Raw genomic sequence first — 14417 nt, forward strand, 5'->3', positions numbered from 1 at the left:
AGCTCTTTGGGGTTGGGGGACAGTTTCACTGCTTCTGTTCCTGGTTTTGGGGTGGTGGTAGAGGATTGGGGAAAGGGATGGGTTTCCCACCGTTTAGGAGCAGCAGGGACTGGGGCTTGGACACTGGGAGGAAGCCACACCCCATTCTGAATGCAGCAGGAAGTGGCCTTTGTGTGACGCTAGCCCGTCCTGGCCTCTGCCCCACTCCTTCAGAGGAGCAGGACCAAGGAGTGAGGCGAGGCCCTCAGTGTTAGGATTCTTCTGCCCTTTCAACAGAAGGATCCGGTCCCGGCAAAGGCTGATATTTACTGTGAGGTGTGCGAGTACGTGGTGAAGGAGGTGGTCAAGCTGATTGACAACAACAGAACCGAGGTACGTGGATTTTGGGAAATGATGCCATTGCAGAGGGAAGCGCTCCTGGCCCTGGAGGCAGAATGGCCTGGTGGGAGGACCCAGCCCGAGAGCTGGGTTTGGCCCTTGTGGGTATGGGACACCAGCCCGGGAGTCGGAACCACCACTTCCCAGCGGCCGATCCCTCTGGGCTGGGGCCGGAGGCGGCCTCTTTGCCCTGCTCGGTAGGTCTAGCCTTTGGGGGAGAGAACAGCACCTTGCTGTTGGCTCCCTGGTCACAGCATTTTCAGAGTCTCTCCCACACAGCCTCCCACCTTCTCACATGAGCCTCTCTTCTTGTGTTTCAGGAAGAAATAATTCATGCTTTGGACAGCGTGTGCTCGAGGCTGCCCACATCCTTATCCGAGGAGTGCCAGGAGGTGGTGGACACCTACGGCAGCTCCATCCTGTCGATCCTCCTGCAGGAGGCGAGCCCTGGGCTGGTGTGCAGCTTGCTCCATCTCTGCTCCAGCCGGGGGCTGCCTGCACTGACCGGTGAGCCCAGTGCGCGTGAGGCTGGCTGGCCGCTCTCGGGTTAGGGAGGGCCTTGCCAGCACTGAGCCTGCGCTCTCTTGCGTAGCACACGTGACGCCGCGGAAGGACGGTGGCTTCTGTGAGGTGTGCAAGAAGCTGGTGGCCTATTTGGAAAGAAACCTGGAGGAAAACTGCACAAAGGAGGAGATCCTTGCTGCCTTGGAGAAAGGCTGCAGCTTCTTGCCTGACCCGTACCAGAAGCAGGTACGCTGTGGGCTGCTTTCGGCCCGAATGTCAGAACTTGCTTGGGACACGCAGGAGCTGGGTAGCTCACTGAGTGTACTGCTGGTTGAAGCTTTGAGGGAGAAGCAGCCATTTCTGCCTCTGGCATGGAGTCCACTCAGATTTTCTTAAAGGTGCTCGGTTGGCTCAAGTGGAGCCACTAGGGGGAAAAGAACATGAGCAGGTGTGGGTAGGTGTGTCACCTGGGCAGGCAGGGAGGCCCTGGGCCCATTGGGCTGGTAGAAGAGCATGGCCAGCACCCTGCGCCCTGCTTGGGCCCACCTAGACCCACATTGCTGTTTCCCTGACAGTGTGATGAGTTTGTGACGGCGTACGAGCCTGTGCTGATAGAAATCCTGGTGGACATGATGGACCCTTCCTTTGTGTGCCTGGTAAGTGGCATTGGGCCGGTGTGGGTTCCTGGGCAGTGTGACCTGGGAGGTGCTGCATGGACCCTGGAAGGGTTCCTCTGAGATTTGGGGCCGGGGTCAGAGTCTGGGGATGGTGTGTGGGAGAACCAGGCGTCCAGGCCCCACCCCTTGACTCAGCAACCCTGCCTTTTCTGGAAAGTGCTTATTAGAGCTCTGATTCTAGCTGCTTCTAGAAGCTGATAATCATCTCAGTTTTGAAAAAGATTAGCTGGGGAAATCTAATTCTTCCCCCTTCTTTTGACCTTATAGAAAATTGGAGCCTGTCCCTCAGCCCGTAAGCCTCTTTTGGGAACTGAAAAGTGTGTCTGGGGCCCGAGCTACTGGTGCCAGAACATGGAGTCGGCAGCCCTGTGCAACGTGAGTAGCTCAGTAACTGCTCCCCAGGCCCCCCGCCAGGCAGGCAGCTCGAGGGAGAATCTGCTCTAACAGGCTCCTCGGCAATCAGCTGTACCCTGTCTTTGGTGGGGAGCTGGGTGGGGAGGGGACACTGAGGCCCAGGGGGGCAGTTAGGCTTACTTATGGCCACCAGCAAAAGCAGGGCTCACTGCATTCTTGTCTTTGAGGAGAGAGCGGTGGCAGTGGATGTTCTTCAGTGTTCTTTGCTTCCACTTTCTTGCTCCTGCCTTCAGTCCCCTGGTGACAGGGTCAGATATGCATGAGGTCACCCGAGGGATTGCACAAAGCCCATCGGATTCTTGCACAAGGCCTCATGCCTCTTGGGTCACTCTTGCCCTGGCTGGCGCCCGGCCTGAATCTTCACCCAGGGCCTAGCGGAGCTCTGCTTGAACGGCCTGGGAGTTGGCTCCTGGCTGGGGGCCACTACCGGGTGACCCATGCTGCTTTCCTGGGTGGGGACGTTTCGGCTCAGCCTCTGTTACTTAATGTTCCTTTTTGTGCAACTTCTGCGTCCTCGTGGGGGTTCTTCGTGACCAATAAGCCAGCATCAGGGCTGCTGCAGGGAGGATGGTGAGGCTCACCCTGCCGAGCCCCTTGCCCCAGCACCCTCACCCTGTAGCATGGTCAGTGGTGGAGTGGATTTCTGTAGCTCTCCTGGGTACCTGGGCCCGTTTCTGAGCTGGCCTGAGCTGGTGTATACCTCTGACTCTTGGGTGAGGAGTTCTGCCTTGGGGGCCTCGATGCAGGGGCTCGGGTGTGTAACCAGAGGAAGGGGGTCCTGGGTCCTACCTGCAGGGGTGCTGTTCATCCACTGCTCTGGACGCTTGCCTTATGAGTCCCCAAAACTCATAGCCACCTACTGTCCCCGAGTTTAAATGAGATGCTGTCCCGGGTCTTTAGCATCTGGTGCCATCCCGGCTGATCTGGGACAGGATAGCGGGTCCCAGTTTTGGGTGCCGGCTGATGCACTAATGGGCCAGGGATAGGGTTTGTCACCTGCAGACTAAACTGTTTCCTCTCTCCTGTCAGGCTGTCGAGCATTGCAAGCGTCACGTGTGGAACTAGAAGGCACGGTCTGTCTTAGAGGGACTGCAGTATCTTTTCCTGCTTGTGTGTCTGGGGGAACGAACACACAGATCTGTTGGCTTTGTTGTAATAAAAATAATAGGAGCCCTCTCCCTCAGCCCCTTTCTTCTCACCCTCATCTTAGCATTGCTGTCAGCATGCCGCTGGCGTAGCTGCTTCAGTGTCCCTTTCCTGTCTGCTAGATGGATGCCGACATGCCGTACACTGGAGGTCTTTTGAGTCTGTCCCTGCATGGTGGTTACCCGGAGGAGGAGAGGGGGCTCTGGCTGTGGGCATGAGCCAGAGCCTCTTGACTGAGGTTGTCCGTCCTCCTGGATGGGCCTTGGGTGCTGAGGCCTCCGGAGGCCTGCTCTGAGGAGGGACCTTCCTGCCTCGTGGGCCTGCTGACTGCTAGACAAAGGCAGTTTTATATGAAAGATAAGAGGCTCAGAATAATTATTAGGCTTTTTAAACAAACAAACAATATGGTTCTCACTGTAATAGAGCCGCTGGAAGCAGCTGCTCAGGAGACCTGGTGGGGCCGGGCTTGCTACCCTTGGGTCAGCCTTTGATTCGGCTTTCCTGTCTTTCCTGGTTGATGCCCTGTTTGTTTGGAGTTCTGTGGTTTGGGGTGGGAGGGGGAAAAGTCTGCCTGAATGTAACCTGCTAGCTCTTTGTGGAGGTCCTGAGGGCCTGCTTTTGTGCGTGTGGACAGTGGTGACTGTGTCATGCCTGCTCTTGTGTCCACCCTGCTGCCCAGTGCCCCCATTGCTCTGGGCAGTACAGCTCCCTCCCCTCTGACCCCCTCCTTGTAGATGGTCTTTTTGACCTGCAAATAAATGGATGACAAGCTCCTAAGCCTCTGGCTTCCAGGTAGAGGGGCTGCTGGCCTGGGGCCTCAGCCGTTGCCCTGCCTTCTCTCCTGTTTGGCTGCATCTTCTCCTCCACTTCCAGTTGCCAGGAGACAGCAAGACGTGCAGTTGCTATTAAATGAACTTACCGATTTTGTTTGTTTGTTTTACACTAAAATTTCTGTGATTTAACAATAAAGTCTGTCAACCAGAGGCCGAGTGTTTCTGTGACACCTCAGCCAGAAGAGTTTGGCTGCTGATGAGCTCCGAGGCCGTGAACCTGTAAGTGCCCAGCAGTCCTATGGCCCCATTTGGCCAGAGAAAGAAAATGCCATCTGGTCCTCCCTGACACACCTGGGGCCAGCAGTGGGCAAGTGGTCAGGGGAGTGCCCCCAAAGGTGGGTCCAGAGCTGCCCTGTCCTTACCCCCCAACCCGCCGGCCCAGCCCCACGGGTAGTTTACCAGAGCCAGAGTGAATTGCCGGTTCCTTGTGACTTGCTTTTTTTTTTAAAAATTCAGACCGTTCCAGAAACGTTCAGTGCGTAGCAGTTGAACAAAACCAAGGGGAGAATATGGAGGGAATAACTTAATTTAAAAAAGGAATACACACGAACACTCTATATTCAAAACCCAAGGGAACATCAGTCGTTTTATGAGCCCGGCACGTTTGGAAAGCCAGTGAAATGGAGAGAATGCCGTTGGCTGACATTGACCATGTCTGTGTGGGGAAGCAGGTTACTCACTGCCCCCACCTGGATGTCTGGCCAGGGATGTGGCAGAAATGCACTGGGACTTGAACTGGAGTCAGAGAGTCAAGGCCAGGCAGGGTATGCCTGCCGTGGGCTCCCTCCCCAGTGCTGGACTCCTGTGCCGGTGCTGGACGCCTGTGCCGTGAGGTGGGGTGGGAGGGGAAGAGGGCCGGTTTGGCCTCTTTCAGCTCAGCCTGGGCTGAGATCATCCTCAGACTCCTGGGCTCTCAGTGACCCTCCTTACCTCGTTCTTAGATACTCACCCTTTCTGTTTGGTTTTCTTAAAAAAATAACAAATTTTATGAAGGTAGAGATCAGATGCCGAATGAACGTCTGGCAAAAGTGGAATCTGAGCAGCTGACGTGGGCCCTGCTGCTGGGCCAACCCAAGGCTGCGCGCCCAGAGTTGCCTGGGGAGGCCCCACCCCCGCCCGGAGGTCCTGCCCCTGCTCTTGCCCCGGGAGGGGTGGGGTTGGGCTGCTCATACCCGTCGGGCTCCCCCCATCTAGTCATAGCTCTGTGATCTCCAGGGGGCTCTCCATGATCACGTCGCGCAGCTTGTGTAGGGGCGTGGATTTGGCGGACTCGGTGCGGGCGTTGCGCTCGAAGGCGCTGGCCTCGGTGGTGGTCAGCGTCTCCACTGAGCGGCCCAGACCCTTCTGGTCGTCCTCGGGCAGGCTGTTGAGGTCGGTGGCCAGCAGCGTGCCTGTGCTGCCGTGCATCACGTGGATCCCATCTGGCCCTTTGAGCTCCGTAGGCGGCTTGTGGCAGAAATGCAGGCTGCCCTGGCCGGGGCTGCGCTCCCCTGGCTCCTCTTCCAGCTCAGTCTGGATCAGCTGCAAGAGGCCGGGACCCCCACGTATTCAGGGCAGGGCCAAGCCCTGAGCAGGTGGAAGGCCCTGAGCCCCACCTGCTATGGGCCTGTTGCTTCCCTGCTGCACATGAGGAACCCTGAGCTCGTGCAGCAGCAGGCCTGTGCGGCCTGTGGCGGTGTTTCTCAAACTGGGTACAAAGGGGAGCCATGGATACTTCTGGTGCTACAGATGTGTTCTCCAGAGCATGGGCTTCCTATGAGAATCTTTCAAATCTCCTGTATTCACTTTGATCTATAAAGACCCTGTGACTGCAGTTGTGGAATCTGGATTTATTACCACGTTGGCCTTAAGCAGGATCAACTCCTAACTGTGGCCAGCCGGAAAGTGTCCACAGTTGACGCTGGAGGGGATTAATAAGGTAGAGCAGAGACTCACAAATGGCGCTTTTGTCCTTTGTGGAGCTGTTCAGTTTTAGCTACTCCAGTTGGGAATATTGGCCCAGCTGGAAATCTGGGTTTTTAGATATAGTCTGACTTGCTAAGGTGTTGACACATCACTGCAGGCAAATAAATATGTATATCTATTTGACCCTACAGCCAATTTCTTAAAATGACATCACCTCTCAAAGGTATCTTCTTGGGGCTCCTGAAATCTAAGAAACACTGCCTCAACACCCACCCACCCCTGGGGAAGCCCGCTGTGGAGCCCAGAGAGCAGAAGCAGAGCCCGCTGTCTGACTCTCTGAACCCCCACCCAGTGCAGTCTTGGGCCCTAGCTCCTGATCTCCAGAGACTCCGAGGAGGGTGAACGAGAGAGAGAGAGCACCCCCAGGGCTGGGGCACAGCACACAGCTCCCGGCCCACCCGCTACCTCGGAGATGGAGGAGTGGCAGGAGGAGGCTTTTTGCACCATCCGCTGTGCAAAGAGCTTTTTGAGCCGCAGGTAATCCTCCAGGACCACCTTCAGTAGCGAGCCCTGGGGGAGGGAAAGGGTTAACCCCCAACCGAGGCCCTCCCATGCCTGCCCCTCCCATCACTCACTCCCGTAACTAACTCAGGTGGGGGTGACGGAAGGCACTCTGGGAGTGTAGGATGTACAGGCCTCTGATCCTAGGGTAGAGGACTGAGCAGAGCCTGGTGACAGCGGCCAGCCAGGACCCACGTGGGCTTGTATCTCAGAGTCCCGGCCTCCAGGACACTGCAGGCTGAAGCAGCTCCTTACCAGCCCGGGGCCCCGGCCCCTCTCTGCCTTGGTGTTCTTGCCCCGTGGAGGGCAGGTCTAGCTGAGTCCCCAGAGGTGGAGAAAGCTGTTTCCCAGGATCCTCCCCACTCCCTGCATCCTCTGGAGCAAGTCTGAGCTCAGCCAGGGGTCTGGGTGCAGGAGCTGCAAGGAGGGCTCACCTTGATGGGCCCCTCCCGAATGATCTGGCCCAGCTTGGCAATGTTGTCATACTCCTGGATGGCCGCCCGCAGGTACCGGTCATCATCAGGCTTGACTGCTGCTGGTTCACGCCCAAAAGTTCCCTGGGGGGAGGGGGTGCATTAGCTGGAGGTGAGGTAGACCGTGTGTGCGCGCACGCACGTGCAGGGCAGTGGACCGGTTTCCCCCCAGCCACCCAGCTCCTTGGCCAGTGATGGCAAAGAGTGTACGCTACCTCCGCCCTGTCCCTCCTGCCTGTCCACACCCCATCCCTGCCCCAGCCCAGGCCTGGGCTCACGTGGGTGCGGGTAGGGCTGCTCCACAGGTCGGCGATCTCACTCAGGTTCTCTGGCAGGTCATCCTCGTGCTCTGCCTGGGCAGCCAGCTCCAGGTTCCGGCAGAAAGGATCCAGCCACACGGGGTTGGCCCTGCAGGTGGGGAGTGGGGTTGGCGGGAGGGTGAGGAAGGCAGGCTCGAGTGGACAGATGCCCTTGGAGCCTCGCCCCTAACCGCCCCCCACCCCCCGCCACCGTTTCCCGGGCCGTAGTTGTGCTTTTCACAGGACTGGGGCTTCAGGGCCTTGAGAAGCAGGGCCCTTGCCTGTGGTACCCGTGGGTGCGTCCTCCCGCCACAGGATCCTGCTAGAACCAGGACAACATGTCCATCTGGATCAGCTTTGGTGCAGAGTCCTCACCCTGTATCCGATGCCCAAAGCCTACGCCCCCCTGGAACTTGGGACCCAGTCAGGGTGGGGAGCCCAACTCGGTGGAGAGAGAGGGGTACCCGGCCCAGCAGGGGGCGCCCACACCCCAGGTTTCAGCCAGTCCATGATGCCCTCAGTGCTTGAGAGGCAGCGGGGACTTCGCAGCTGGGTCCTGGGTGGGTCTCTCCAAAGTGCACCTGGCAGGGTTCAGGGACACCACTTCTCACTCACCCGTCAAAGGAGTACTTGTTGGTGTTGGGCATGTCCATGATGTCAACGAAGCCGCGATTACCTGCAGGAGAAGGGTTGGGGTGTGGGGGGAGGGGTAGACCCTGCTGGGGCTGGGGAGCTGGGCCTGAGCCAGCCCTGTGGGGCCCGGGCTGTCACCCTAGGCCCTCAGGGGCCCCTCCTGCCCTCCCACCTCCCCACCCATCACAGCCCTCTGACCTGCCGAGCCAGCCACGATGGCTTTGAGCTTCCTCTTGTGTCTGGAAAGAAGCAGAGGGGCCGGTGAAGGAGGCTGCGGCTGGGCCGGCGTCTCGGCCTTGACGGCCCTGCCTGCCTCTGTGACTGTCCCAGCCGCGTTCTGGTCAGCCCATCTCCAAAGGCAGGGCACGTAGGGGTCACTCACACGGTCCTGTAGTACCAGTTCATGAGGATGAAGAGCATGGCAGCCAGGAAGAGGAGAATGGCCAGGACGATGATCGCCATCTAGGGCAGGAGGGCCAGGCATGAGTGGCTGAGAGCACCCAGGGCAACAGGGGGACGGTGGGGGTGGTGTCACCAGGGGTACCTGCAGGGCGGACATGTCATCGGGCAGCTGGACAGAGATGGCGGGCTGCACGTCTAGGACGTTGTAGTTCCGGAATAGATTCCTCAGCTGCTCCTTGTTTTCATCGATCATCTGGATCACCCTGCGCGAGGGGCAGGGGCCTCAGCTCCCATCCTCGGCCATTCCTCGAGAGCCCGTCCATTCAGGCCAGCCTGCCCCCACATTCACCCCCGACCAAGCCTTGCAAGATTAAGGCCCACCCAGCTCGGATAGCTTTGTATCTTACATGGTTCACCATCCCTTCACACAAGCTCCTGTCTGACGCTCACAATTGCTGTAATACTCCCATTTCACACATGGGGAGAGTAAGGCTCAGGCGGGTGGAGCTCTGCTCATACACCCAGATCGTGTTCTCTCTACCCGCCCTGCCCACGTCTGGGGTAGAGCCCCCATACAGCAGGCCTGATGGCGTTATCCGTGCCTCCTTAGTGGGTCCCCTCTCCGACTTCCAGGGCAGGGAGGCAGACCGAAAGACAGGCTGAGCACAGACGCCCACCCACCGGTCCACGTCCAGGATACGGTTGGTTTCGCGGTTCACCACGTGGATAAGCAGCTCTGTCTGTGCGAAGTTCACCCGACCCTTCTTGTCCACGTGGAACTAGGCGAGAAGGGGCATCATGGGGTGTGTGGCAGGAGCAAGGGATGGGATGGGGGCCTCTTCTCACAGCCTCTCCTGCCCTACCCTGCCAGTGAACCCATCACTACCGGATGCTCACCAGGGGCCAAGCTCGATGCCAGTCACTGAACCAGGCACTATTATTAGTTCCCATTTTACAGTTGAGGAAACTGAGACCCAGAGACCTGGAAGGACTTTCCCAAGGCCATGCATCTAGGAAATGACTGATCCCTTTCATACCCCTGACCTCTCTGCAATGCCCTGTCCCTGTGGCCTGGTCCCCCTTCTCCCTCCACTGCCCCTAGACCCAGGGTGGGTTCCATGGGGTACCTGCACATCATCAGTGTTGACGATGGCACCGGTGATGTTGGAGAGGAGGCGGATGAACTCCTCCTCGAAGCCACGCACGCGGTCGGGGATCTCATTAATGACGATCTTGACCCGCTGGTCATCCCTCAGGATGTAGATGCCAATGATGGCTGTGTCATTGTGACCTGCCAGGTCCCGGGCCACAATGTCCACTACAAAGTAGCCAGGGCTGTAGGCCATGAAGAGATCGAAGGTGCGCAGGATGCCATCCACACTCCCTGTAGGGAAAGCCCGGGGGTGGTGCACTTTTTCTGGAGAATTCTCTTAAGTTTTTATTTAAACATGCTGCATATTAAAACACAATTTGGACAAGTTTGGGACTCTGCTGTCCCATGCTGGGATGCTATAGAACACTTCTGAGTTCCCTCAGTATCATCTCTCTGTCTCTTACACATACACATGTGCTTCATAATTCCACAACCATAGCTGAGAGATGACCAGCAGTGGTACAGCATAGTCTTCTCTTAAAAGACAGTAGACCTGGGTTCAAAATCTGCCACTTTCTAGCTTTGTGACCTTTAGCAAGCCTCTCTACGCTTATTAAGGTTAAGAGCAGTGTGAACTCGGGACAAAGGGATGGTGTCTGGTTGTGTGACTAGAGGTGGCAGCTCATGAACTAGACTTCAAAGGGTGGCTAGCGGGAGCATATCTGAAGGCAGAGTTGAAGGCCAGGGTGGTATTCCAGGAGGTGAAGGCCAGGGGAGGATGGTGTGGAGCAGGCTGAAGGAATGGTGAGGTCAGCCTGGGTGGGCGCAGTGCCCTCAAGGGTAGTAAGGGGCTGTGAAACTAGAAAGAGGGATTAGGAGGAAGACCTGGTGAGCTTTGAAAGCCAGGCCAAGGAGGCTGGATTGATTGCTGTGGGCAGAGAAGAGCAGGGAAGGGGCTGGAGCTGGAGGTATGGTAATGGGACACCCACTGGGACACCTTCTAGAACACCTTCTAGAACCTAAGAAAGAGACGCTCAGCTATCCACACAGGCAGATTCACAAGCAAACATGCATACTTCTATGTACAAGTGTGCTTTGTATACTTGGGGAGAATTCTGTCTCCCCAGTGCCTACCTAGCACAATGCCTGATGCAGGCGAGGGTGAGGTGCACAAATGGAAAGATAGGTGGATATATGGAAAGGAGAATGGGAGGATGGATGGATGGATGGATGGATGGATGGATGGTCAAATGGGTAGATGGGTGGGTAGATGGGTGGGCAGATGGATGAATGAGAGGATGGATGGATGGGTGGACAGATAGATGAATAGGTGGGTGGATTGATGGATTGTTCAGTGGGTGGGTGGGTGGATGGATGCATGAGGAGATGGGAAGAAGAAGAGAAGAAAGTGGGTGGGTAGCTGTAGAGATGGATAGGTGGATTAGAGAATAGATCGAAAGATAGGTGGATGAATGAAAGGATTAACAGATAATGGCTGGCTGGCTGAAGGATGGATTGATGGGTGGGTGGGTGAATGGAAGGACTGACGTGGCTGGTTGGCTGGCCAGCCACCTATACCCTGGGGTAACCCTACAGACCATATCTCCTCCAGACGATAGTCCCCGAAGTGGCTGGAGCCCCTACCCATCGTGAAGACCTGGCCCACATCCTCAGAGTCATTGGCAAGGGCCCGGAAGTAGTGGATGGCCAGGATGCTGTAGAAGACGAGGCTGTTGTTGCCAATATCTGCATCCAGGGCCAGAACTTGGATCAACTCTGAGCCCATTTTAGCGTCGGTGGCCACACCTGCAGGAATGGGCAGGCCGGTGTAAGCGGCAGAGCAGAGGCCATCCCACACCCCAGGCCCAGGCTCTGGTCCCTGCACCTGCAGTGTACTCAGCCTTGGTGAAGCGTGGTGGCTGGTCGTTGATGTCCTCCAGCACGACACGCACTTCCTGCAGGGTAAGGTCAGTGACCAGGTCCAGGGCTGGGGAGTGCCCACGGGGAGGTGTCCAGCTGCGATTGCTTGAGGCCTTGACGATGAAGGAGAAGATAGCTTCGCGCTCCCTGTCCAGGTCCCGCAGCACCAGCAGACGCCCATCGGGCTGCAGCTGGAAGTTCTTCTCTTCGTCGCCGGCTGAGGGGGGGACCATGGCACAGCGTGAGGGGCAGGGCGGGGGTATATTTGGGTCATCTCCAGCCCCAGGGTAGGTAGGCACTAGCCCCATCAGGCCTCACCTGCGATGAAGTAGTACACGATGGCGTTGGGGCCCTCATCTGCGTCCACAGCGCCTGTCACGTTGCCCACGAGGGTGCCACGTGGTGAGTGCTCGGGAACTGTCATCAACTGGTACTGGGGGCTGCCTTTCTGCAGGGGGAGAGGGAGGTCATGGGAGGCCAAGGGAAGGCCTGAGCTTCTGGCTCCTGCCAGAAGGCCCTAGGCAGTGTTTTTGTGGGTGCTGAGGGAATTTTTTGCCCAGGCCTTGTGGGGTGAGAGAAATTGCTGTAACCTCAAGGGAGCAAGGGCTGGGCTGGAGACACTCCAGCTCTGCCCTCAGGGAGTGTCACCCGTGACATACGCCATGAGGGCAGGGCTGGGCTTGGCACATTCTCTGAAATCTCCCAGCACTTAGATGGATGTTTGAATGAGGAGGGCATGAGCTTGAGCGCGCGCGCTCTCTCTCTCTCTCTCTCTCTGTCTGTCTCTCTGTCTCTCTCATACTCACACACACACACACACACACACACACACACATGCACACAGTCTCCAGGGAACATTACATCCTAGGGGCACACAAGAAGAAAAAAACACCAAGTTAGAGAGTCTAAGTCCACATGAAGAGGTTCAGCCCCAGCTCGCTAAAGCAGAACTGATTTTCAGGCTTCTTGTGTGAGCGCGTGTACAAACATGGGAACGTCAGCTCCACGAGTCAGGCATTTTTGTCTGCTTTTTTGACTGCTGGATAGTGCCTTGACCTAGTAGCTGCTCAATAAATATTTGTTCTGTGAAGTGCTGTGCAGTTTCCACATGTAACCACGTGTGTCTACGGCACAGTGTGCACAGGAAAGTGTGTGCACGTGTGCTTGCAGGCAGGTGAGTCCCTGTGTGGGTGACCAGTGCGGGGGATGGGTGAGCTCACCGGAGGCCTCACGAAGAGGGGTTCGTTGTCATCGATGTCCTCCAGGGCCACCTGCAGTGGCTGCATAGTCTCATAAGGCACTGGCTGGCCCAAGTCACTGGCCACCAGGATGAGCTGGGGGGCAGAGAAGTGCAGTCAGAGGAAGAGACGAAGGGCCCCAGGCAGGCATCCCCAGAGGACAGGTCACTACCCTCGCAGACATTCTAGGTGGGGACATTGTGGTCCTGTGTCCAGAGCAAAGTCTCTTCTGCGGCCCCGCCTCTCACTGGGCCCCGCCCCTCGTGCCATGCCCCACCCCCTTACGCTGTACACTGCCTGCTTCTCTCGGTCCAGGCGCTGTGCGGTCTGGATGAGCCCGCTGATTGGGTCGATGGTGAAGTACTCCCAGTCCCGGTTGCCTGTTGTCTTCAGGAAGCTGTAGCGCACGGCCCCATTGAGGCCCTCGTCCTTGTCTGTGGCATAGACCTCGTACACGTTGGAGCGCAGTGGGATCTCCTGCAGGGGGCACGGGAGGGAGGCTCCTGGGGCATCTTGAGAGAATGCCAGCTCCCAGACCCGATGGAGCTCTTGTTCTTTCTCCTCCCCTAGCAGAATGTCCTCGCCACCTTTCAGCATCCTTAGGAAATGCCTGTCTGCTTGGCTGGACTCTCCTGGAGTCTGAGCATCTGCTAGAACATCCCTTCACCCCACCCCCAGCTAAGGCCACTGCCCACTGAAAGTCCAGCCTGGGATCCACCATGCTGCAGACTCTCTCAGGGTGACACCCTTCCAGGGGCTATCCCATCCCTCCGATCCCACTGCATGCTGAGGTTTAGAAGACAGAAGGGGAATCCCAAAGCTGAGGCCACAGCCACCCTCTGTTCCCAGGTCTGTCTTGCTCTCTTCTACCCCGATCACAGGAGTTCTAGGTATACCCAAACAACACCATCCACCCAGTGGGGTACCTGAAAATGGGGGGCATGCAGGTAGGGTGACATGGTATGACATGGTGGCTAGAGACTGGACACGTGCATGCTAATCTGTTACTAAATCACCACGTGACCTAGACATGTCACTTCACCTCTCTGTGCCTCAGCCTCCCGAGTTCTTTGAGTTAAGCCTGAGATATCAAAGAGCCCAATTTACGTCAGACATCGACCCATGAAAAGGCTGCCAAGTGCACAAGAAAAAAACAAGTTTCTTTGCTTTTAGTTCAAAAATTATCAGCTCAGCATGGTTTCACTGTTTATCTCATTGATCACGACAATCAGAAACTCCAAATGGCAGTCACATCTAATTGACAGAAAGTGGGATGACAGACATAATTACTAAACAAATGCTGGTTGTTTGGGAGACATGAATCTTTCAAAATAGGGACCCCTTGAAGGGAAAAACACTTAGTAAAAGGGGGGCTTTGGCGTGCAAAAGAACTAGATTATTATTAATTGATACCCTTCCTCACTCTACAAAAAAAGATTTGAGGCAGCTTACAAGAATGTATACACAACAATAAGAGTAAATAAGTTAAAAAAAATCAGGGTAAAGAAAAAACATGGTTGGCAGGAAGACGGAAACTGAGGGACGGGAGATAAGGCGTTGTGTGCTAAGTCCCTGCAACATCATTCACGGTGGACTGACCACTATGAGCTCCCTAGTAGGCAAAGCAAAGAGGGCCACTGCATCATTGCAGTAGACACAGGAAAGGGCAAATCACAAGGTAAAAGCATAGAGTTTCCTAGAGCTCAGGCCTGGGAGAAATTTCTCTTGTGGGACCTCAAAGAGGAGATAGAGTGACAGCAAGGACTTAACACTGACATTCTGAAGTTTGGGGAGCAAAGAACAAGTGGGAGACACCCCAAGTATTCTACCAGGGAGCATTTTGGGCTTGGGTGCTGAGAGGAAGGAGGGGAAGGGCAGGAGTCAAAGGAGTACTTCCCCATCTTTACAAGACGATTGAGAGCAAGGCATGAAAGAAGAATT

At 56.4% G+C, this 14417-nt stretch overlaps 2 protein-coding genes across 3 annotated transcripts in view; one reads left to right on the forward strand and one right to left on the reverse strand.

Annotated features, from left to right (window-relative positions):
- PSAP (prosaposin) overlaps window positions 1-4102 on the forward strand; it is a 33013-nt gene extending 28911 nt beyond the window's left edge. For both annotated transcript variants that reach the window (XM_060112378.1, XM_060112387.1), the window contains exons 9-14: window positions 277-372; window positions 699-885; window positions 971-1128; window positions 1458-1538; window positions 1827-1934; window positions 3003-4102. In XM_060112378.1, the coding sequence (XP_059968361.1) occupies window positions 277-372; window positions 699-885; window positions 971-1128; window positions 1458-1538; window positions 1827-1934; window positions 3003-3038 (666 nt within the window). In that variant the 3' untranslated portion in view covers window positions 3039-4102. The remainder of the gene's footprint in view (window positions 1-276; window positions 373-698; window positions 886-970; window positions 1129-1457; window positions 1539-1826; window positions 1935-3002) is intronic.
- Window positions 4103-5146: 1044 nt separating this feature from the next.
- The window catches only part of CDH23 (cadherin related 23), a 408054-nt gene continuing 398783 nt past the window's right edge, over window positions 5147-14417 (reverse strand). Inside the window, exons 55-69 of the mRNA XM_060092078.1 lie at window positions 12762-12953; window positions 12459-12572; window positions 11557-11686; window positions 11204-11455; window positions 10963-11124; window positions 9353-9609; window positions 8907-9004; window positions 8368-8488; window positions 8206-8285; window positions 8022-8062; window positions 7806-7866; window positions 7170-7299; window positions 6853-6975; window positions 6323-6427; window positions 5147-5473 (exon numbers count right to left, since the gene is read on the reverse strand). Of these exons, the coding sequence (XP_059948061.1) occupies window positions 5147-5473; window positions 6323-6427; window positions 6853-6975; window positions 7170-7299; window positions 7806-7866; window positions 8022-8062; window positions 8206-8285; window positions 8368-8488; window positions 8907-9004; window positions 9353-9609; window positions 10963-11124; window positions 11204-11455; window positions 11557-11686; window positions 12459-12572; window positions 12762-12953 (2193 nt within the window). The remainder of the gene's footprint in view (window positions 5474-6322; window positions 6428-6852; window positions 6976-7169; window positions 7300-7805; window positions 7867-8021; window positions 8063-8205; window positions 8286-8367; window positions 8489-8906; window positions 9005-9352; window positions 9610-10962; window positions 11125-11203; window positions 11456-11556; window positions 11687-12458; window positions 12573-12761; window positions 12954-14417) is intronic.

The sequence above is a fragment of the Mesoplodon densirostris genome, chromosome 1 (assembly GCF_025265405.1).
Source record: "Mesoplodon densirostris isolate mMesDen1 chromosome 1, mMesDen1 primary haplotype, whole genome shotgun sequence".
NCBI lineage: Eukaryota > Metazoa > Chordata > Mammalia > Artiodactyla > Ziphiidae > Mesoplodon > Mesoplodon densirostris.